Here is a 24,529-nt window from a genome sequence, read left to right on the forward strand (position 1 = left end):
TTGGGGTGAAATCTCTCAACTTTTTAACAACATAAGGTACATTTTTAATATGCAATTCCATATCAAGTCAAGTCTCCTTTATTTATACAGCACTTTTTACAATTCAGATTGTTTCAAAGCAGATTTATAATATTAACAGGAAAATTCTGCATTGTTTGTCAATTTTTCTCGTTGATATAAATCAATGATCATATAGTAAAATAAATAAGTTACAATTTGTACAAAAACACCAGTAGGGGTAAAAGGAGCTGTTGTGAAAGTTGTCCCCTGTCCTCCTCTACTGAATGACACTGGTTTGATGTCTCTGTCTCCCTGATGGACAAGGCTATTACAAAAAAAGAATGTTAACATTGACTTGCAATACCGATTTCGGCCAGTATGTGTAAAATGAGAGGTTGTGAAAGTTGTCCCCTGTCCTCCTCTACTGAATGACACTGGTTTGATGTCTCTGTCTCCCTGATGGACAAAGCTATTATAAAATTAATACCCTTTTCCATAAGAAATGGCAAAAAAAGGATGTGAAAGATGCTCACTGAAGCCTTCTATAGAACTGCACTGGTCTCATGTCAACGGGCCCTTTAAAATAAAAAAGCTATTACAAAAACACACCCTCTGCGTTATAGTTAGAAACGAAGAAAAAGTGCACTTTCCACACGGTCCCTTAACTCGCATCTCTGTCAAGAGCGAGCTTTCCCGGAGTAATTCACATTGCGGCGGCTTTTGTAGGGCAGTGCTTATTATATAGAACGAAAATACTGAAGATTAAACTTGTGCAACATTGTTAGCACATTGCTTTGCCTTTTTAGCAGCAATTTATTTTTTTTTGGGGGGGGGGGGGGATTAATTTTGGAGGTATTGGCATTTTCCGGTGAATGTGTGGGGAATATCGAAAACAAAACTAACTTTACTCCGCTTCTCAGATGTCAAATTGCGCATTGCGCCACGTCATTTACTTCAATAGCCTACACCCGCAGGATGCACGCCAACGCCTAGAGTAGCTGACTTGTGCATTAACAAATAAAATTAATTAAAAAAAAGTATTTCCTCAAAACGTTTCCTGCAATATAGGAGTATAAATATCACTCCAGAAGACCACTGAAATTCACACTTCAACTGAAGACAATAACAGAAGACTTCACCTCTTAAAAGACGCGACTCCAGGTGAGACGACTTAAAATGATCTTTTGACAAATCAGATGCAAAGGTCAGTTCACCACAGGGGACGGAGAGACATTTTTTAATTAAAAATGAGAAATATCAGTCAATTCTGTAAAGGAAATATTTTCATATTTCAATGTCTTAATACTGGATTTTTACTTTCGTTAGATAACCACAACCAAACTTATTTGTGAAACAACAACTACATTGAAGTAACTAATAAAATAAAAAATAAAAAAGTTGAACTCTTTCAAATTGAGAGATCCTTGAATAGTGAATAAATAGAAGTTCAATATTTGATTGTATGTATACCTATTCGTTTTGAATTTACTTTGGAAAACTTGAATTGTAATTTATAACAAAACTTTTAGCATAATGAAGTTGCTGAAAATGATCCACTTTGTCATTGTTATTTACCAGAGACATGGAATCTGAGACAATCGAGGTGGCAGCGCTAGGAAGACCTCTGTTTCCTGGAATGCTTTACGACTGCCGCAAGGATTCCTTCATTCCAGGTGATGTGCCTACTTTTTTTTTATATATATATATACTGTATATTGAAAAAATTATAAATATGATATAAATATAATTAATAATAATCATAAAAATAAATATATAAAAACAAATAATATGAAATGACCGCTTTTCATACCACGGGTCTTCATGAGTTTTGGAATTTGTTAATCTTAAATCTTAAAAACAAAAACTAAATATTTTTTAAGATTCAAGATTTTTTGTTAAGATATGTTTTTAAACCTTTAAACTCCCTATCACCTTAACATGAAGATGCCACTAGGCGAAAGCACATTATCAAAGACAGAGCAGGAGGGAATCACAACAGTACACAATGGGGAGGAGCAAAGCAGGTAGAAAACAAGGGTGATCAGAAGTCCAGGGGCAGATCTAGATATATTTTTATGGGGTGACAAGGGGGTGTCATACAGACTATGAGGGGTGGCAACACCAAAGCAAGCCCCCATGCATAGTTCTTATGGATTAATGTATCAAGCTTCATTGCAACAAGTAGTTCATTAATTGGTGTCACAATCAAATTTCAAATGTCCATCAACTGTCTATACAACTGCATTTCCACAGGAACCACATAGTAACCATTTTGCTACTGATTTGCCAACATGAAATATCCCATGTTATTCTGCTATTAAAATCCTGAAGGCCTATTACCTTTGTAACAGCAGGAATAATCCATCTGAAAGTGAAGATTAACACAAAGTTAGGTCTAAATAATAATAAACTGACAGAAAATTTTGCTGTGAGGGGCAGTGCTGCAAAACTCATGAATATTTATTATGTTAAGCACAGTATATGATTCTTTTAAATGACCTGTTTTGATCAACAGTCATTCTTAATGACCGATTCAAGCACCCAAATAAATATTTCACATAATATTGTAATTGTATTTCTACATCTGACTCTATCAATCTTGGGATTTTGTTAGTTATTAGATGAACACAGTTCTCTGATTAATAACATGACTGATTGATCTAGTGGAAACTTTTTACTTTTGGAGGTTTTAAATTCTAATTCACCCAAATATAAATTTTATCTTAATAAAACAAGATTGCATCTGTACATCAGTGGATGGGTGTTTAAAAATATATAGCAATAAAAGATGTGAGAATGGTGATGAGAGAAGCGGAAACACAGACACGTCCTTCTCGGTTTTGTGTCATGTTTAGATTTCAAGGAAGGGAAGATATTTTATTGCATTGCAAGATGATTTGACAATATTTTCAATGCGCTCAGAATATGGTTACCATGACAACGACTCACTCGCTTGGCGCTCTCTGTCATCATCCAGCTCTATGGAAGAGATGAACCAAAGGCTGGAAAAACAAAATAACGGTGGAGAAAAATTTATAAAAAAAAAATATGTCTCCGTTTCTTCCTGAGCCTGTCTTACATTTTTATTTATCTTTAAAAAAAAAAAGGAATGCGGTACCAACCTTGGCCACCAGGTGCCACTACAGGTAGGCCTAAACATGTAATCTTATGCTTTTAATGCTTTCTCTTAATTATTTCAGCTTAAACATTTCATTTTGATAAACTGGGCGGAAAATGTGTTAATGTGATTTATATTTAAAAATGTAGTTTCTTAAAAGTCTCTTTCAATCTCTGAAAGTATCTCCCGTTAAAACTCCATTGCAGTCGTCCGGTTGAATGTGCGTTTAGTCTACTGACTCATGCATTAACATTACCATGAACCCCTAACACCCGAGAATTAATCAAGTTACTAAACTACTAATAATTAAAACCATTAAATGTAAACTTAGACAATAATTTAATAAAATATATATTTTAATAAAAGTCTTCCCCCCGGCAGAACCTGGGGAGCGATACTATAAGTGATTCCTCACCCCTCACCAATTTGTTTGGGATTAGCATTTTACATCGGCGTAACTGTCTAGCTCATTTTTAGACTGACCAACAATATTTGGATATTTATTTGACATTCTTCACCTGGAACTCTTCACTTCTGCAGTAGACAGTGTGTTTCAAAAGCATAGACAACTTGTTATATTAAAATATATTAGGCCTATTATAATGAAATTTCACCATGAAAGTCTGCACATGACATATAGCAACAGAGAAAGCATTAAAAGCATAATATTACATGTTTACTTATAGTGGCACTTGGTAGCCAAGGTTGGTACCACGTTCCTTTTTTTTTGAAGAGAGAAAAGAAAATGTTTTGAAGAGAGAATTTTTATTTTGCATTTTTCCCCATTTCATATGTATCACTTGATACAAAAAAAAAAAAAAAAAAAAACTACATTTAATGGAAACCTAAAATTGAACTATAAAATATTTTAAAACTAAAACTAACAAACAAAACCTAAACTTAATTGGAGCAAAACATTTTAAATGAAATAAAAAATAAATAGAGTTTCCTCGATTACAAAACTTCAGGTGCATCACATGTCAGTATAGCTCCTTAAACCATAGGAGTTTATAAGTCGTCCTGAGGACAAACAATCCGAAGCATGACTGTTGTCGTGACTCCACATTAAAATATAATAATAATATTATAATGTTGACGGTGACTGCTTAAAAAGGTATCGCCTGAATCACAATTGAGTCGATGTATTTTATTAATATAATATTTTAAATATTATAATGTCGCCTGAATCGCGAGGATGTTTTCATTGCAGTTACCTCTCCCACAAACATAAACAACCCAATTACACTGGAGATAAAGTAATTTCAGCATCCAAGTCCTGTTTGATAGTCCATTCCCTCACTAACGATTTAAACAAACAGCACATTCATAAGAAGTTGGTAAATGGTCTGTATGCAATGAATAAAAAAAAAAAAAAATAGAAAATTGGACTTACGTACTTTTGTGCATTAAATGTGTCCTTGATGAATTCTATGACAGTGACTTACTTCTTTTAAGCGCATAAAACATTTATTCTCATCAGAATTTGGACGTATGCTCCTTTAAATTATAGAGAATGTAAGTTTTATGAATAATTTTCATCTGCTGACACACAAATCATGGCTAGTATTAAAAGTGTTTGTGTCGGCACGCATTTCACATCTACTTGATTTTGAAAAAATGTATTCATTTAATGAAACATGTAAAAAAAAAATATAAAGGCCTATATATTTATATTTCTGAATTCAAATTACACTTCAAACAAAACCAAAATATAATCAAAATATCGAAGTCGTCAAAAAAATCATACCAAATCCAAACATTTTACTATCCAAACATTTTACTGTCCAACTTCTTTCACCGCCCCCTTTTGCAGTGACTTAAAAATCTATATTAATTAGATCATAAATACAATTGTAAATATAATAATAGAAAAACAAGCCATGACCTTTAGATTGTCTTAAACTATCTCATAATAATTTCATATTTTTTTCTCTTTCTCAAAACGACTACGCCAGTGATTGTCATGGACATAATTTAATATTCCACTATATTTTAAGAGTTTGGACATTAACTTTATTACCACCTGCTTGTGGAATCTCCTAAATGCAAATGCAGGAACTGAATTTGGACTTTGCAGTGAGATAAGACGTGGTATTGAAACGTCTTAGAGCAACAACCAAATTCTTAGGAAAATAGCAAATTGATGCAAGCCTACACCCACAGTAGCGCAAACACTCCCACCCATGCCCACTTTGGCTTTGCGCTGGCATGAAAATAGAGCCCTATATATGCCCTCTTCAGACCGCACATCATCTGACCATTCATCGCATGTTTTTTCCTGTGGATGCGTGCTCCCTGCAGAGAAAAAAGGGGCATTCATGGCCATCGCAGCGCTACTTGGTATAGTTGATATATAGACAGGATGCAAGCTTGTTTCATTGCACCAACACAGGATGAAGTGTTGCTCAACCAAAAAACTAATCAATCAATCAATCAATCAATCAATCAATCAATCAATCAATCAGCCTGTCTCTCTGTCTCTCTGTATTATTGTGTATTATTATTTTAAATGTATTATTTAAAATTAAATAATACATTTCTCTGGAGTGCCAAACGCTCTACGTTCTGTAGATATTTTTATTTCTGGATTGTGCATTTAAATTCACAGAGAAGAACCACCCGACGTGAAGTGGATTATACCTTACTTATACTTTTTGCAAATAAAATAGCTACTGCTGCTCTAGTGCTTGTTCTGTGGCTTAAGATAAATTGTCCTCCCCACCACACGTCCCATTCAATTTCATTTTCATTATTTGCATGAGTCTCTAGAAGTAACACAATATTAATAAGGTTTATATTTAAAAGCTATGATGCCACTGCTAATTAGCTTTTTTCTCTACCTCCAATCATATTTATAGAGCCGATTCTCAAGCTTTCCAAGAAAAGATTGAAATATAGAATAGATAAAGAACGATCAAGAAGACAGCATAATGTAGGTGTCACCCCTCAATAAATCATATTGCTTTTGATGAGCAACTGGTGTTTTGCTCTTCTGTAACTTCAGAACGAATTTCTTTAGCTGGAACTTTTCCACTGAAAACTCGCTGTGCACTGTAATACCTTAACCGAAACAATTAACTTTCCCACATGTGGGAAAAAAACTCACTCACTTACACCAAAGGTTGTGTCCAAAAAGCATTTATCACATGCTACTTATATAAGTCCTCCATAACCATAATTTCTGAAATATCGGAAAACTTGTTGTCATCTCTTATTTCTTCATTACTTTCCTCAGAACATTTTGACGATCACATCAATTCCACATGAACTCCCTCTTAACTAGTGTTTCATTTAGTCCACCTCTTCACTATATTTATTCGTTTCTGTTTCAAGATTTTCATCAGTCTGCATTTGTGCTTTCATTTATTAATAATAAATGAAGCACTCTCTCTGCTCGTAGCTGTTGTGCTTGCTGGTCACTCTTCCCTCTCTGACGATCCTTTTCAGGTCTCCCTCTGCCATCACTATAATGAGAAACAAGTGACGAGCCTCACCGCTCTCTCTCTCTCCTGCAGAGTGACACATGACCACACCCCCCATGCCACAAAGATCCAAATGCATCCTTTTCATCTTCCACTTGAGGATGCATCTCTTTTGTGTTTGACTCAATGATAACTTCAATATTAGCAATCAAATTTTGCCCAACATTACCTAAACTGTTTCTATGTGTGGGCATACTTGATGTTTATGACCAATATCCCTACATTCAAAGCACCCATACTTTTATACTAGCATAGATCATATATGTTTTTCCTTAATGTAAAACACAAAAAGACACATCCATTTCGGATTCTTTAAAACAAATAAGTACCTGTCTCCTAAAAGACCTCACATGTTTTAAAGAGTATTCTTGTTGAATTGTTAAAAGCACACATGAAAACTTTCCAAAACTCAAGAGTGCTCACTCAGTTAATGGTTAGGAATGAACGGTGGCACATTTGAAATAGTAACTTTGGTAGGTGGATTAACAAGTGGTGAGATAGCAAGATAAACTCCACTTTCACACACAAATTCTGCTGCTAATTAAACCATTACACAGACTTTCATCATTAAAAAAAAAAACAAAAAAAAACACCACAACAGCTGTTCCTCAACAGTCACACACCTGGCACCATGACGGAGCAAGAGAGTTGATACCCCTCTCTCCGGGAGGAATGGCATTTCATCTCATCCGCAAATGACCAAGAACTCACTATATAAACTTTTACCAACCTTGCAATACTTACACTTCCCAGTTTCACAGATTAAAATGAAGAATAAAAAAATGAAAGAACAATAAGTGACCCAAATCAATTACATTCTCCCCATGAGCACCCTCACATGCACCAAAACACTCCCAGCATACACAGAGAGAGAGAGAGAGAGAGAGCGAGAGAGAGAGAGAGATTTAATTTGAAAAAGCTCTTTATTAAAATTACTACACCATTTCATTTCAAAGGTAAACAGATCTTTCATAGATTTGTAAAAATGAAAATCAAGCAGCACTCTTGTTTTTACCATGGTTTAGAATAACACAGTGGCATTCTGACCAAGTTTCTGTTCAGTCTTGTTTTCCTGCTTGTATAAATATACAGTTTTGCTTGGCCCAAGACACAATTCAACAGCTGGCACTCATAATGCCTTTTCTGAACATATCTGAAACTCTATAGAAGTATAAAATCTCCATAGAAACATTTTCATCAAAACAACTGAACAGACACTTTAAAATCATAAACATGGGTTCAAATCTAAAACGATGCATGAAAGCATTAAGATTCTCTTAAATCTCCATTGAATAATCGGGGTTTTAGAAAACCTCTCAGCTGATTAAGCCTGCGGGGCAACATTCTCCGATGCTGCTGTTTTGTTTCTAGATGTTTGATTTGGTTGCTTTGATTTGTTTTGTTCGTAGATGTTGGTCTTTATATTTGTTTGGTTGCATTATGTTTAGCCTTGTGCTATTTTGAGTATTTTTGTTTTATTTAACCTCTACTTTGGCTCTGGTTGATCGAGTACTACGTGAATCACCGCCATTCAAGTGCTATATTTATGGGCCTGTGAGGTTAATCTATTGTGTTGATCTACTCATAGAGAATTGGTTAACATATCAACTGATGTTTATGCCACCATTTTCCCTGTCTAACAACTGCTACCATTCTTGTGCTGTTGAAGTGCATTTTTCATGATTTCATTTATTATTATTTTTATTATTATTATTATTATTATTTGTGGTTAACTTTTGTTTCAGTTTACAGGTACCGTGACCCAGGGCAGGCAGCTAGCTATCCTCGTGTGGTGGGGGGACTTCTGTCACTGAGTGACGTGTGTTCACACTTGACTTCATTGGTATGCTGATGTGTGCGTGGTGAGATTCGTGCACTGGGTGGTAAGATTTAATGATAGGAGCCTTGTGCTCGTCAGCTAGCCTACCTGCCACTGGTAAGCCTTGGTTTCTTGTTTTGTAGTGTTGTGTTTATGTGTGCAATTTCTGCCCGGGTCATACAGTTTTAATTATTATATGTTTTAAAGTTATTGCTTGATAATTGTAGCAAATAAAGATTTTGTATTTTTGGTATCCACGTCTTGGGTCCTTTTGTGAAACAAACTGTGTGCCCTTTATGGGTTATCTAATTAAATATTCATATTTCCCTGTTTAACAGGGTGGCGTAATCAGCTATACTACTTTTGCCCTGCTTCCCCTAACGCCACGTCACACTTACACATACAAGTAATTTGTCTTGGTGACAGGAGCTTCCAGTGCATGGCAATACAATACAGCAACAAGTCAGAGATAATAGTAAAATATATATATATATATATTAGGGCTGTCAATCGATTCAATTTTTTAATCGAATTAATTACATGATGTCCCGATTAATTAATCGCGATAGCATTTAATCGCATATACAAATATTTGCTTAGAAAGCCCCTCATATAACAATAATTCAACATATAATGATGAAATAATTAAACATAGTTATCTTTAAATATAAAAAATTATATATATATATATATTCAGATAATTATAATGCATTACATTCTTGTGGCAGAAGAGTTCATCATTGATAAGACAATAAAATCAACAGCTTTAGAATACAATGTATTGTTTACTACCATATTATTGAACATAAGTCAATCATTGGCATACAGTTCACAGCAATCCATTTCACAAGTGAAATTGTCAATCAGTTCAAGATTTATTATGAGGGCTTGTTTAAGGACCCATCAATTCCAACAAGCATCAGACATGCTTGTGTGGCATGTCTCAGGTGCGCAGCTTGTTCCTAGGCCATTCCTCCACCATTTAACGGACAACAGCCACGCCTCTATGGGCGGATCGGAGGCAGACCTCCAGCCCCTGGCGGACGGAACGCCCCGCCGCGTTCTCAGGGAACGGAAGGGGACTCCTCCGCCCCTGGCAGCTGCCCTGGCCATTCCAGGTGGTCAGCTAGGAGCCCCTTCTCCCCTTGCGGTCGCCGGCCGTTCCTCCGCTTCCAGGCGGCTGGGCTCCTCGTCCCCCGGCAGATGGCCGCGGCTGCTCCGTTTGGGTGGACGGTAGTGGCGAGAACTCTACTACGGCGTATCCCTCCTCCTTCTCGGGTTTTGACACCAGTGTAAAGGTATTTAGGGAAAGGAGGAGGCGAGAACCGGCTTGACAATATAAATAATAGTTTAATGATAAACTAAAACTAAAACAAAAGACACAAAACACACACGACGGACATGTCCGTAAACGATCTCTCTCTCTCCTGCATGATCCTCTGCAGTCGGCCCTTATCCCTCTCGGAGGCTTGATTAGCCTAATACAGGACCGGGTGTGTAAGATCACGACCCGGCCCCGCCTTCTGCCCTGCGACATATATGTAACCCAGTAGAATACAGTTCTTCAGGTAATGGGTTATCTCTATGTACTTGTTTTTTTTGTTTGGAGCTAATCCAGAGCTAAAATGTGTATAAATATTCCGCTCAATATAGTGATGTATAAAGATGTGTGTGTTCCTTTAAGAACGTCGTTCCTATGTCAAGTTTGATTGCTATGTACATGTGAAAAACGTGGCATTAACAAACAAGTTAGGTGTTTCATTAATTTTTTGGATTATGGGAATTAAGTCCCGCCCTCACGGGTGTTTTTGTGTAACGTGAGTGGTTGTCCTAGAAGAGACGAGAGAAGATTTTGACAAGTGCAGCCGATCGGAAATACACAGATATTGCGGTAACGAATAATCTATTTAACAAGTTTTTCCATCTGATTAAAACACTAATTTGTGCATAGTAATGTGTGTAAGACACACTTTTTGTAATGAGGGTTATTTTGTAGCGTTCTCTGTGTATGTTCGATCGACATCGCAGTTTTTTTTTCTCCCTTCACTTTTGTGGTACAGATCGCAAATACCGACAGTGTTTCAAGTTATTCTAAAGATAACTTGTGACAGACTCAAAGACTGAAGTTACTCACTTTAGTTGTTGTTTGTTGATCAGGGTATCTGCACATTTTTTAAGTGCAAATTTAAAGACTTTTAAGACCTTTTCAAAACATCTAAATGGAAAAATTAAGACTATACCACGGCAAAAAAGATAAATACGACAACTTAAAACTGTTTTATGTAATAGTTTTTTTTTTACTAACTTTAGCACACACATTGTGAACAACAGGTTAGAAATGCAAACTGCTTAGATAAGCCAAGTCTTGTGTTTTGGAAGTGCAGTTCCCACTGTAGCAGCAAGGAGAAGACTGAGTTACTGGAGCAACCACCTTGAAACATTTCAAAAACGAAGCAATAAACAGCAAATAGTACCAGCTGAACAACAGCAGCTGACACTATCTGAGAAATTAAAACTGTATAAGACGAGCCCTAATGTAGAGGGTGATCCTTAGCCGCCCCCCTGCACCTCAAAATGTACACCTCAAAGTACATAACATAAAATATACACTGCAAATGGTAACAAAATCAGTATAAAAAATTATAAAGAAAAAAATTTATAAAGTGCCATTTAAAAAATAACAAATAAGATTGAAGTGTTACAATTGTTTGAGCTCAGAGAGTTTGTCCTCAATTTGTCCATTTACTCCCTTCAACTCCTCCTGCTTCTCTTTGGCCCGTCTTCTCATTGTGTTAGACTTTGTAATCAGCGTGGCCATTTTGGAGCCTGCAGAATTTTCTGCCTGTTCTGCCATTCGGTCTGCGTCACTTTCAAGTGACTTACACACCTCCTCAATGGACCTCATCTTTTTCTTCAGCCCTTCCAGATCATCTTCAATGTTTTTCCTCTTCTTGGACTGTTCCTCTTTTTCCTTTTTACGTCTTTCCTCCTCTAAGTGCTCCCTGTAGCGACTGCATGCGGTAGCGCTTGTGTTTCTCACTTTTCGCATGGGAATCTAGGGCTGTTTGACCCATTGTCCCCAACTGTATATTTTTTTTGCAGAGATCACATCGGGCCTCCCTCATGCCAGTTTTCTTCAACCAACCCTTATATTTATCATCCTCCAACCACTTGTCGTTAAACTGACATTTGTCATAATGTCACTAAGCGTTTCGCTAACTGGCTTACCAACTCTTTCTCCCGCTTTCTCCTGCTCGCACCCGCGCCCGCTCCCTCTCACTCTGCAACCACTACACTTCCTCCAGTAGCCTTCTAGTTCTACGGAATCCAGATGACACCCGCAAAGAACAAATGCTGCCCCTAAAGGTGCGCTGGTCACTTATAAAATTGCGGTTAAAAAAATACATGAAACCAGATGGAGACATTTCACTCGCTCGGTGAATTGGGAAATTTAATACCTCCCTTTCGAAAATTCAAGACATTACAGACAATTTAAGACTTTTTTAGGCCTTAAAACAAAGTTGTATTTAAGACTTTTTAAGGATCCGCGGGGACCCTGTTGATGTCTGTGAGGAACAGATAGTGCTCAGTTTTAACGCGAGAATCGGGAGTTTGCCGGCCGCAACAGAGGAGTCTGTGGCTCGTCATCAGAGAGAGCACAGCCGCGCACCGGAGGACGATATCCTGAAGGCCTATTATCGTGCAGCGGAGTCGGTGGCTCGTATTCAGAGGTCGCGCAGCAACGACAGGAGGAACATTTCCTTGGGTTTCTTCAGTGCAGCTGAGTCACTTATTGTTCAAAACTGAATTCAGGTACCTTTTGTGTGTTTGTTTTCCCGCTCAGGAGAGTGAAGCGGCCAGTTTGTTGTTTTAAAGGCCACCACGTACTCCAGCAACGTCTCAGGCCTGCAACGGTGTGTGTGTGGGGACTAACTGTTGTGTGTGTGTGGGCCCACAGTGTTTTAGTTATCATTCATAAGTGGTTATCCAGTGCACTTAAAAACTGTGATTTCTGATCTTTTCATTTATAGTGAAAGTGTGATAGACACATTAATTTAAGTTTGACTCATAATATATTGCATATTTGGTGTGATATTGTGTCCATTGGTGACACCAGAGGGGCCTAACTTCAACATCTGTAGGCATATAGCTAATGAATCTGGAGCGCTGTCCTGCTTGATTACTAGAGACAGGTAGGGGGTGTTAAAATATATATACACATATATATTTATTTATATATATGAGTATATATATATATATATATATATATATATATATATATATATATATATATATATATGAATAAATCTAAAAAGACAAAACTGTAAATTGTACATATTTTTGCTCAAAGGGGCAATTTTACCTGTTCATGAGATGGATAGCCTGAGGGAAAAACCGTTCCTGTACCTGACGGTTCTGGCGCTCAGAGCTCTGAAGCGTCAGTAAAAAGGCAACAGTTCAAAAAGGCAATGGGCTGGGTGAGTGGGATCCAGAGTGAGAGCCTTTTTCCTCACTCTGGAATTTCCTCACTCTGGGGGTATGCAACCAATAATCCTCTCAGCAGTCCGAACTGTCCTTTGCAGTCTTCTAATATCCTATTTTGAAGTTGAACCAAACCAGACAGTATTTGTGAAGAGGACAGACTCAATGACTGCTGAGTAGAACTGTATCAGCAGTGCCTGTGGCAGGTTGAACTTCCTCAACTGGCGAAAGAAGTACAACCTCTGCTGGGCCTTTTTCACAATGGAGTCGATGTGTATCTCCCACTTCAGGTCCTCTGAGATGGTGGTGCCCAGGAACCTGAATGACTCCACTGCTGCCACAATGCTGTTTAGAATGGTGAGAGTGTTCCTTCTTAATTCCACAATCGTCTCCACTGTTTTAAGAGTGTTAAGCTCCAGGTTGTTTTGATTGCACCAGTGAGCCAGCCGTTCAACCTCCCTTCTGTATGCAGACTCATCATCCTTTGCAAACTTCCAGAGCTTGACAGAGGGGTCCTTGGCAATGCAATCATTTGTGTAGAGGGAGAAGAGTAGTGGAGAGAGCACACATCTCTGGGGGGCACCAGTGCTGATTGTACAGGTGTTGGAAGTGAATTTCCCCTGTCTCACAAGCTGCTGCCTGTCCATCTGAAATCTGGTAATCCACTGACAGACAGAGCTGGGAACAGAGAGTTGGTGTAATTTAGTCTGGAGAATAGCTGGGATGATGGTGTTGAAAGCTGAACTTAAGTCCACAAAAAAGATCCCTGCATATGTTCCTGGTCTGTCCAGATGCTGCAGGATATGATACAATCCCATGTTGACTGCATCCTCCGCAGACCAGTTTGCTTGATAAGCAATTTGAAGGGGATCTAGAAAGGGTCCAGTGATGTCCTTCAGGTGGGCCAACACCAGTCTCTCAAATTATTTCATGACCACAGACATCAGGGTGATGGGTCTGTAGTCATGAAGTCCTGTGATTTTGTTTTTCTTTGGGACAGTAGATCCCATAAGAAGTTTCTGTTCAAACTGTAGACGAAAATCCACTATTCTGCTTTGCAAGTGCATCAGTCTATGTCCACCTTCCTCTCCCACCGCCCCCCTCTGTGGTACCCAATATTATTTGGGGTCCTTATTCAGTTCTCCCATGCTCAGAGTTCTGCACTGGTCTCCTCTGACTAATGGGGGTCTTCAAAAAAAGGCACTGTCATTACTGTTCCCTGAACCAGGGACTAAAAACAAAACGTTTTTCATTTTGGTTTGTTTTGAGCAAAAACTTTTCAGTATTCAGTAATTAAGAGTAAAGTACATTTTTAATTATAGGTCTGCTTCTCAGTCAAAACCTGACAGTATCAAATCTGTATTAATGCATCATATCTAACAATAATTCAGTGAATACATGTACAGTAAATCTAGTAATTATACATAATTGTTAAAAAATCCACAATGGGTGATTAGGCATAGAAATGTGTTGCAGCATTTTCCTACAGGATTAAAGAACATGTTTCATTTTTTCAGGCAACATGAAGTGGTGTAGTTCCAAATATGTTTGAAAAAACCTTTGGCCTTCAGTTTCATGAAAAAATATTTGGAAAGAAATTAACTGGTTGTAACCAGTTACCAGCATTTTAAAATAAAGTTTTTACTCTGGAACAATTGAAAATCACTTTGTTCCTGTTTTTGGTTACGTTCTGCAAAAAAAAAAAACAACCATTAATTTCCATTTTTGGTTTTCGTTGCTTGAACCATTTTTATTCCCTGCCCTGAACTCAACTCACTACTTAACAATTTCTTTTAAAAACCAACTGCCCTAATTTGAATGTCAGTGGGTCTAACATTAGTTCTCCATCTTAAGAAAGTAAGGCTTGAATAAACTTTCTCTGACCAGACTTTTTCTCCAGATTAAAAAAAATTTGGTTTGGGCATTCATTTGAACTACACACTGATTGATGTCTGTAACAGTTCCCTTCATTTTAACCCCTTCTAATTCATTTATTTAATTGATAGAGCTTCCAAATAGCCATGATCTCCATTTGACTAAACTAGCTGTAGAAGTTTTACTATATCTGTCTCCAAGGTGTTCATAGATCGTTTATCTCTACAAGGCACAATGTGATTTCTGTCCATGTTTTGCTCTGTGCAATTTAAATCCCCTCCCAGGAACAAGAATTCTTTGCTCCAAAGGGTATCTAAGGGTATTTATACACCTGAGGTTTAAATGTACACACAAATAAAAACTAAAATATGATTTCCAAAAAGTGCTCTTACTTTTAAATGTCTACCTTTTAAAATTTCCTCGAAATCATAAGAACATGGACTGAATCTCCTACTAAATAAAATAGCTACTCCTCTATGTAAGCTGTTATTAAAACTTAAATAACTGTTTCCAGTTCAAAAGTAGCCTATTTATTTTTTATTCAACTTTGCCCTTTTTTTCGTATGTCTATTGCACCATTTAAATTCAGATTTGCAACATGAACTTCACTGACAATCAAAAATAAATACAGTCCCCAAAGAAAACACAACCCATTAGTGTCCAATGAATTAAGCTTTTTCACAGCCATCATTATTCAATTGAATATTACATTTTCACACTATATTGTTTGTAAAGCACCCCACAGGTTCTTAGTATTTTCAACCGATTGTTCAACCCTCTCTTATTTTTGGTCACTCTGAGAAACAGTTTAATAACAGGTTTTTTGCCATCCACATCATAACTCTTTTATGATGTGGCTCAGTTGGTAGAGTGGGTTGGCCACTATTCGCATTATTGGTGGTTCGAATCCCGGCCTATACAACTCCACGTGCCGAAGTGTCCTTGGGCAAGACACTGAACCCCAAGTTGCTCCCGATGGCAGGCTAGCGCATGGCAGCTCTGCCGCCATTGGTGTATGAATGTGTGTGTGAATGGGTGAATGAGTCAACAGTGTAAAGCGCTGAATACCGATAAGGTTAAAAAGGTGCTATATAAGTGCAGACCATTTACCATCATAACTCTCATTCTGGCTGAAACTGAAACTGGAGTCAGATCACTGGCGCCCTCTATTTGAAATACTGCAGTGAGTTCAAAAGCATTCGTCAGTGTGGACCACAGTCCATATCCATTACAGAGTGGATATTATCCATCAGCATTTAGGTGGAACATATTTATAATATTTAATAAATTGATGCAAATAATGCAATTGATACAGGGGTATGTCAGATCACGGACACTATGGCTTAAACACATTAGACACTGATGAGCTGTTTTTAGCACTGAAAACAGTTGGAAAAAATATCTACATATCCTATGACCCAAAGGTGTGGAAATAAATGAGTTGTTGTGCTCAACTACCCTAATCGCAGGGTTGATGGTTCGATTCCCGGCCCACACGATTCCACATGCCGAAGTGTCCTTGGGCAAGACGCTGAACCCCAAGTTGCTCCCAATGGCAGGCTAGCCTTGCATAGCAGCTTGGCCATCATTGTTGTATGAGTGTTTGTATGAGAGTGTGTGTGAATGTGTGTTTGAATGGATGAATGAGTCACAGTGTAAAGAGCTTTGGTAACCTCTAAGGTTAAAAAAGGCACTATATAAGTGCAGACCATTTACACTATCATTATTTAAAGGCACTTCTCATTTCAGGTGTTACTCTGTGGGATAAAAAATCGTTGTATGAAGATTTGGACACTCATACGCAGCTCCAAACTGATTTGAAGTTTAGTAGCTCTGACTCTCTCTCTGATAAGTCCAGTCTGCTGGATGTAAGTGCCTCTCTGAAGGCCAGCTTCTTGGGGGGGCTAGTGGAGGTGGGAGGATCTGCCAAGTACCTGCGTGATACCAAATCCTCAAACCTGCAGTCAAGAGTAATAATGCATTACAGTGAAACCTCAAGATTCGAACAGCTCACTATGACCCAGCTGGGCAAGATCACCTACCCTCAGGTGTTTGAGCAGAAAACTGCAACTCATGTGGTCACAGCTGTACTGTACGGAGCTCAGGCTGTTATGGTGTTTGATCGCACATTTTCAGAAGATGAGAACAAACAAGAGATTGAGGGAAATCTGAATGTCATGGTCAAGAAGATACCATCATTTTCCATTGAGGGACAAGGAGCTGTAAAATTGGGAGATGGTGAGAAAAATATGGCTGAGAATATCAGCTGCACATTTTATGGTGACTTCCACCTTCAGCAGAACCCCACCTCATACATGGAGGCATTGCAGGTGTACAAGCAGCTCCCCACTCTGCTAAAGGACAATCCACAGAATGTGGTTCCAGTAAAAGTCTGGCTTTATCCTCTTCATCTACTTGATACAAAAGCAGCTCAGTTGGTCAGAGAAATTAACACAAGTCTGATTTCCAACACTGAAGAAATAATAGAGGAGCTAGTAGAGGTAGAGAGAAGATGCAACGACCTGTTCAGAAATACATTGGTAAATGTTTTCAGTGACATCAAAGAGAGACTGCACTCATATCAGATTTCATTAAGCAAATACAAGTTGGTCCTCCAGAGAGCACTGCGCAGGGTCCTGCCTGCTATTCGAGGAGGTGAGATGGAGCAGCAGTCATTGGAAGACATTCTGAATATCCACAACAGCTCCCCTTTTAATGCTAGAATGCTAAACCAGTGGTTAGATGATGCAAAGTCTGAACTTCACCACTTGACTTCTTGTACCAAATCGCTGAATGGGATCAAAACTGAAGACACAGATGGTCTCACCACTATCCTCCTTGATCCTGATATTGATGTAGTGGTGTGCTTGACCTTCACATCTCTGAAGTACAAAGAGCCATATCTTTCATCTCTGAATGATATCTTGAAATCTGAAGATTTTAAAGACTTAGAGAAAAAAATATCTCTGTCTTCTTATGCAGCTGAAGGAAAGTGGTTCAACGATCCTGAGATCATCACAAAGATGAGAGAGAACTACTCTCACTTCAAAGGTTTTTCAGAGGCCAATAAAGGTGACAAGAGAATCTGCTTCATTGTTTCTGCAATCTCCGATTCCTCACTTCCAGGCACCACCATCTACCTGTATGAAAATGGGAAACTGATAGACAAACAGTTCCAGCCTGTGTCCAAGCCACCCCCACCAATAGTAGTGAACAACTTGGACAAAGTGACCCTCAAACTTCAGAAGTCCCCAACTGCAGACACAATGAATTACAAAGTTGAGTACAAAGCTGATGGTGAGGACATATGGCATATCGAAGACACACATGATGAAATCTGTATTTTAAAGGGGCTGAAACTTGGAAAGACGCATTTGGTTCGCTACAGGGAAGTGAGTAAAGTGGGAATAAGTGAAGCCAGTGACAGTGTGCGTATTATGAACAGTGAGTATGATTTGCAAATTTTTTTTATATATCTTTAGCTTTTCCCAAAATGTCTTCATTGTTTTCCCTCCTAATTTCTTCAACAGCAGGACCTGTGATTGTGGGCGGGCAAGGAGGTGATGCTTTCTCCGTCTTAACCTCTCCCATTGGCATGACCTTAAGGAAGATCAGGGTTTCTCTCAGATCATACACAGTATGTGAAGATTTTTTTATTCCCTTCTCTTTTCTCAAACATTATCATCGCCAACTGCTTCATTACATTTTATTTCAGTTACATCATTAGCTTTATTAATTATTGATCTGTCACAGTTTGTCTATCTGTTGAAGGAATAGTTCACCCCAAAATGAAAATTCTTTCAGTAGGTACTCATCCTAATGTTGTTTCAAACCCATATGAATTTCGTTCCTTGGTAGAAAAAAGCAATAATTTAATTAATGTTCCATTAGCTGATTCAACACAATGGCAGAAGATCTGTACCGCTTAATAAAGCTTAATGATAACCACTAAAAATAATCACTTTCTATGATAAACAGACCGTTATTTACCCTTAAATTAAATCAATAATAAAGTTTACAAACAGTGTAAAAATCTAATATGATGGCTACACGATTACAACAAACCTCTCTTGCATGAACTGTCAAAGTGAGGGAAAGCATTTGGATCGTCCATAAATGTTTTTAGAATTTGCTAAAAGACAGATCATTTTCAGCCTCTGATGTAATGTGCATGTAGTGTTTTCTATTTTGCATGGGTAAATGTGATTGGATCTCACATTTGACTGCAGCGTGTAAGGGCCCTTACATAGTCAACGCATCGGTACGCGTACGCGTCTGAAAGGCTATGCGTCGCTACGCTTCGGCCGCCATTATGCGTCGATGCGTAGCCAAATGTGTCGTCCTAGTTTTTGATACGCGACGCACCGATGCACGCAATACTATGCGTTGTCGGTGGGGGCGACATTGCAAGTATTGTACATTAATTCAAGTATATTATGTTTACAGAAGAAGATTTGAATACAATGGCGGCTTAAGAGGAAAAATTATGCGAGCTTATACGCATACATCCGCGATTTATATTTAAATGTCTTCCTCGTCCATGCTTCGCATGGGAAGCACCAGAGACACAAACTCACCATCCTGATCTCTTTTTTGGTTTAAAGGGCGAACATACCACCGTCTATCTCTGCGCTGCCTTTGATGCCGCCTATGTAAAATCAGCAATATGCACTCTTCAGTTGCCATTTTGATCTGAATATGACGTGACCCGACTCTACTAATATCACCAGACTCTACTACCCCCTGTTGCGGGAGTGGTGTATTGCATTTCACGCATCGCCCATCCACTGTTTAGACTATGAAAGGGAGCGCGTCGCTCGCGTTGACTATGTAACGGCCCTAAAAGCAATCCAGCTAAAGAATATCCAGATACTCTAATTGTCATTGCCACCATAACCTTGGGGTATGTGCAAAGTTTTAATGCGCAAGCCAGCACCATCTATTTATTAAAGGTTATAAGCAAATATGTCTTTTAACCAACTGTCTTAAAGAAACATTGACTGACAAGTAGTGTCATTACGGCAAATCTATGAAGCTCAACCAGATATATTCCACAAATTTATGCATGGCCCATTTCAGTCTATGGCAGCCCATAGAACCATATCCTAAAAAGTTTTTGCACATTGTCTGGGGAGGATCTGAACAAGATTTTGAAAAACCTACTTTTTCAGACTCCTAGACCGTGCTATGGATTATCATCACATTTGGTTATTAAAATCTTTTTGATACATCAAACTGTTTGCATGTAACTGTTTGAATGTAATAATCAAATCTCACCTCAAGCAAACCAAACAGGACATGAGACTATATCTTAACTTATTGAAACAGAACCTGGTGCCATTTGGGGACATCTCCACTGGCCATGAAATGAGCTCAGTGATGGCCAGTGTTCTTGAGCCAGCCATATTGACTGTCAGCTTTTAGAATTTGTTTTTAAAATGTTTTTACAAATGCTTTGGAGACAAAACTTAGTAAATGTCATCAGCACCATGTCCAGTTGGTACTTTGGAAGTTTGGGAACAGACAGGATAACACCAATTACTCTTATTGGAATTTTGGTGTTCATCACCATTCTCCCGAAAAGTAATCTTAGCTCCCTACATCAGGATCAGTCGTGAACCTGAATTGGTACTGGCAAGGATGTTGATCCACTGAATATTGGGATGCTTGTTACTCCATCAGCTGTAACATGATTACAAGGTTGCACGGTTAAACACAGCTGGTATTAATCAACAACATTGCTGTATAAATTACACTGTTGTGCATTTTTTTTGTAGATATTAAAACATACAGAGTAATTATGAAAGATAAATGAAATAAATGAAGAAAAGTAAATACAAAGGAATGTATTTTATACATTTTATAAAAGCTATAATATTTAAATGATTGTTTCCCATTCATGCCCATTGTGGCGAACTACATTACAAACAACATCTCCTTTAAAGAGAAAAAAATGTCTTTGACTTCAGAATTTACACGTGTGCTTGTCTTCAAACAAAAAGACTTCAGAAGACATGACAACGTTTCCGGTAAGGAAACATAGTGAGCAACGTTGCTCCCTGGTTTTTACAGTGCATTCTGGGACTTTTTAGGGTGTGAACGTTTCAGTGCACTGGAACAATTTTTCAAATGGGATAGCCACTGATCAGTGACATCTACTGGTCATTATATCTGACAAAGTTGCTATTTAAAAAAGAAACCTGTTTAATATTTTTATAAAATTAGATTAATTTGGCCTAATTTCATGACTCTTTACATCCTGTTGGTCCTATGGAATGCAGTTATACCCATCTGCTGCTGTGCTTGGCCCCATAATTGCTGCTTGCGATTGCTAATTTTGTCTTGAAATGTAAGCTTTACTAAGGAGGACATAAATAAAGCAACATAATGTTTTCCACTAACAAATATAGTTGCAATAAATTGTTAGAGGCTGATACATTTAATATTCCTGAAATAAACTGAAACCAAATAAAGATTATTCTTCTTCCCCAGATTGGCTCAATTACAGTGACTCTCTCAGATGGCCAGGAAAAGACATTTGGCAAACAAAAAAACAGAGAATGTTAAAGAATTTCTATTTGATGAGAATGATAAAATCCTTGATGCAGTACTGTGGCCAAATAGCCATAACAACCGACTTGGGGGTTTTGAACTGATTGTTGTGAAGATGAACGGAACCACAACATTCTCTGCCAAGTGTGATTCCCTGGGTAATCCTCAGAGGATTGATGTGAATTCAGGGAAATGTTACGGCATGGTCGGGAGAAGTGGAGATGACATTGATTCTCTGGGATTCTACTTCGTTTAGATGTCTCCAGCAAACAGAAGAGCCAAATAAAAAAATAAGCCATTACTTCTACAGACGTCTCCTATACTATCCAATCATATATCCTATACTCTAAACATGCATGTTCTGAAGTGAATATATAAATGAAGTATGAGTAAATGTATCTGATACTTTAATCTGTTTTCTCATATCAGACTTTCCTAATGTTTTTGATATTAAGGTAAATTAAACAAAAATAAATAAATAATAAATAAATAAATGACAAGTTAAAATGATCAATAATGATTTTTGGACAGTCAAAAAATGTATCATTTTTATATTGTTTTATTCATAAAGTATGTCCATCTTTATATTTCATTTTTATCTTCTGGTCTATTTTAATTAACTGCAAAAATCTTTGTGGAAGTACAACAATCTTGATGTAGTTGTATAATGATAATAAAGAGCTTATCTTATAAAGATCCAATACACGCCTCTCTTACTGTTTATTTTTTACTATGTATAATTGTGTATTTCAAATTATCTTCTATTTTAGCTGCAAGATGTTGCTCACAAATGTTCTTTTTATTTACATTTTCAATACCTACATAATCATATAACATTCTGAGTTAATGAAAAACTAAAGTAAGTAATAAGTAATTCATACTTAACAAGTTCACTTAAATTAAAAATCTGTTTATAGGAAAAATAAATTTTGAAACCATCAGTTGAGAGATGCAGCTTTACATGTATAGGAAATGGTATTTAATTGAATTAAATAATTTCAGTATTGTGAACTGGACTATGTACACTGTAAAAAAAAAAAAAACGGTAAATCTCTGGCAGCAAAGTTTCCAGACGGATTCCGTCAAATTACAGTAAAAAACTGTTTCACAAAATTACATGCAATAAACCGTACAAATACAGAGAATATTTTACAGTAATAATTCATTAAATTACAGTACATTTCTGTTGATAATTGTTATTAAACTGTAGAAAAACAGATAAATTACATGAAAATACATTAAAAAAAAACTACTTTTCAGGTTAATCTCTTTAAATGTATGGCTTTTATTTGTTACTTTCTGAAGTTACTCTGTCTTTATACAGTAATTTACTTATACATTTAGACAATCAAAAAAAAATAATCTTAATGCCTTAAAAAAACGAGGATAACTCCAACCTTTAAGGACACCGATGTTCTTTGTAAATGAATAATGTATCGTAAATATTTCAGTTAAATATTCCAGTTATTTCATGGATCCAGGATACTATGCATCCTGATAAAGTTCTCTTGGCCTTTGGAATTAAAATATCCCTACATCATCACACACCCTTCACCACAGAGATTGGCATGGGGTACTTTCCATAAGATCATCTCTCAATGCTAATCAAACCAGCTATTAGGCTAACTGAAATAAAACCAGGCCAATCTCTAGGTATGGAAAAGGGTATGTGATGATGTGGTTATATTTTAATTCCAAAGGCCAAGAGAACTTTATCAGGATGCATAGTGTCCTGGATCCATGAAATAACTGGCCTTTAAAAATATAAATCTGCCTGCCTCTATGGGAATTTAACATAGGGGTGTCCTGACTTATGCACCCTGTATTTAAGGAAGAACATTTATTTATTTACGATACATTATTCATTCACAAAGAAAATTGGTGTCCAATTGGAGTTTTCCCTCATTTTTTTTTAATTAAGCCATTAAGATCAATTTCCAAAAGATGATTTTTTTTATTCCTCTTTTTTTAGTCAACTTTAGCATGGGTGTGTTCACTTATGCTAAACACTGTGTGTATATGTAATATAGGCCTATTAGATAGATAGATAGACAGACAGATAGAGAGACAGATAGAGAGTTAGATATTGTGTTCTTATTTGATTCTATTTTGATGGGAAAGTTTTTTTTTTTTTGTTTGTTTTGTTTTTAAACACTACCATGTCAGCTGGTGTTAGCTCCACAAGAGCCAGAAGAATAAATGAATAAATATCTGATACATTTATTTATTTATTTTTTAAAAAGATAACATACTGACACTGGTATGATTAAACTGCAAGCATCATTTTGCAAAGCTACATTTATCATGGTTTTCAAAGATGTGCATACCTATACAGTACAGTAGGAGAGGGTTTCCTGGCATTAGCAGACAGATGGTGAACTTCTGTTTTTTTAAAGCAATTACTGAAACATACATATTTTATTGGTCCAGTTCAAAATACTTTTTAAAGGGTTAGCTAAAAAAAGTGCTTTTAAAATGGTTGTATCTCTGCCAAATATTGTCATATTCTAACAAATATTTTTCTTTATTAGCTTCTTGATTCAGCTTTCAGATGATGTATAAATCTAATTTTCAAAAAACTGACTCATACGACTGGTTTTGTTTCATTTGTGTTCAGAAGATGAACGAAGGTCTTACAGGTTTTGGACCGACATGAGGGAGAGTAATTAATGGCAGAAGTTTCGTTTTTGGGTGAATAAGTGGCTACATTCAAAGAAACGTTTTCAAGGAATAGTTTACCCAAAAATGAAAATTCTCATATGGATTACTCACCCTCGTGTCATCCAAGATATAGGTTTTTGTTTCTTCAGCAGATCACTTTATTTGATTTTGAGAAAAAAAAAATCCATATCTGCTGATAATTAACTTGCCCTCGGAACACAAGGGTGTCTCCTCAAGAAATTAATACGAGAGAGTAGTCCATCCTTTTTGGATGGTCCAAAATACATATATAGGATACATCAAAATAATCCACACGACTCCAGTCGACAAATAAAAGTCTTCTGAACTGAAACCATTACAATTTTAGTTGTTCAACAAAACAATACTTGTGACGCATGGCTGAGTGTGCATCACAGAGCGAGGGCAGAAGTAAGCATTTGCAGGTTAAAAGTACATAACTAATGTCTTGTTTGTAAAAATGTTCAATTGTTTCAGTTCAGAAGACTTATCAACTGGAGTCGTGTGGATTATTTTGATGCA

General features: G+C 37.1%; 1 protein-coding gene across 1 annotated transcript; it reads left to right on the forward strand.

Annotated features, from left to right (window-relative positions):
- The first annotated feature begins 1,582 nt into the window (after positions 1-1,582).
- On the forward strand, positions 1,583-21,584 carry LOC127652999 (neoverrucotoxin subunit alpha-like). The gene is made up of 5 exons (XM_052139469.1): positions 1,583-1,673; positions 16,526-18,220; positions 18,307-18,413; positions 21,269-21,283; positions 21,336-21,584. Exons 1-5 carry the CDS (start codon positions 1,583-1,585, stop codon positions 21,582-21,584), a joined length of 2,157 nt encoding a protein of 718 aa, XP_051995429.1.
- The last annotated feature ends 2,945 nt before the right edge of the window (positions 21,585-24,529 follow it).

Source organism: Xyrauchen texanus, chromosome 12 (genome assembly GCF_025860055.1).
Source record: "Xyrauchen texanus isolate HMW12.3.18 chromosome 12, RBS_HiC_50CHRs, whole genome shotgun sequence".
NCBI lineage: Eukaryota > Metazoa > Chordata > Actinopteri > Cypriniformes > Catostomidae > Xyrauchen > Xyrauchen texanus.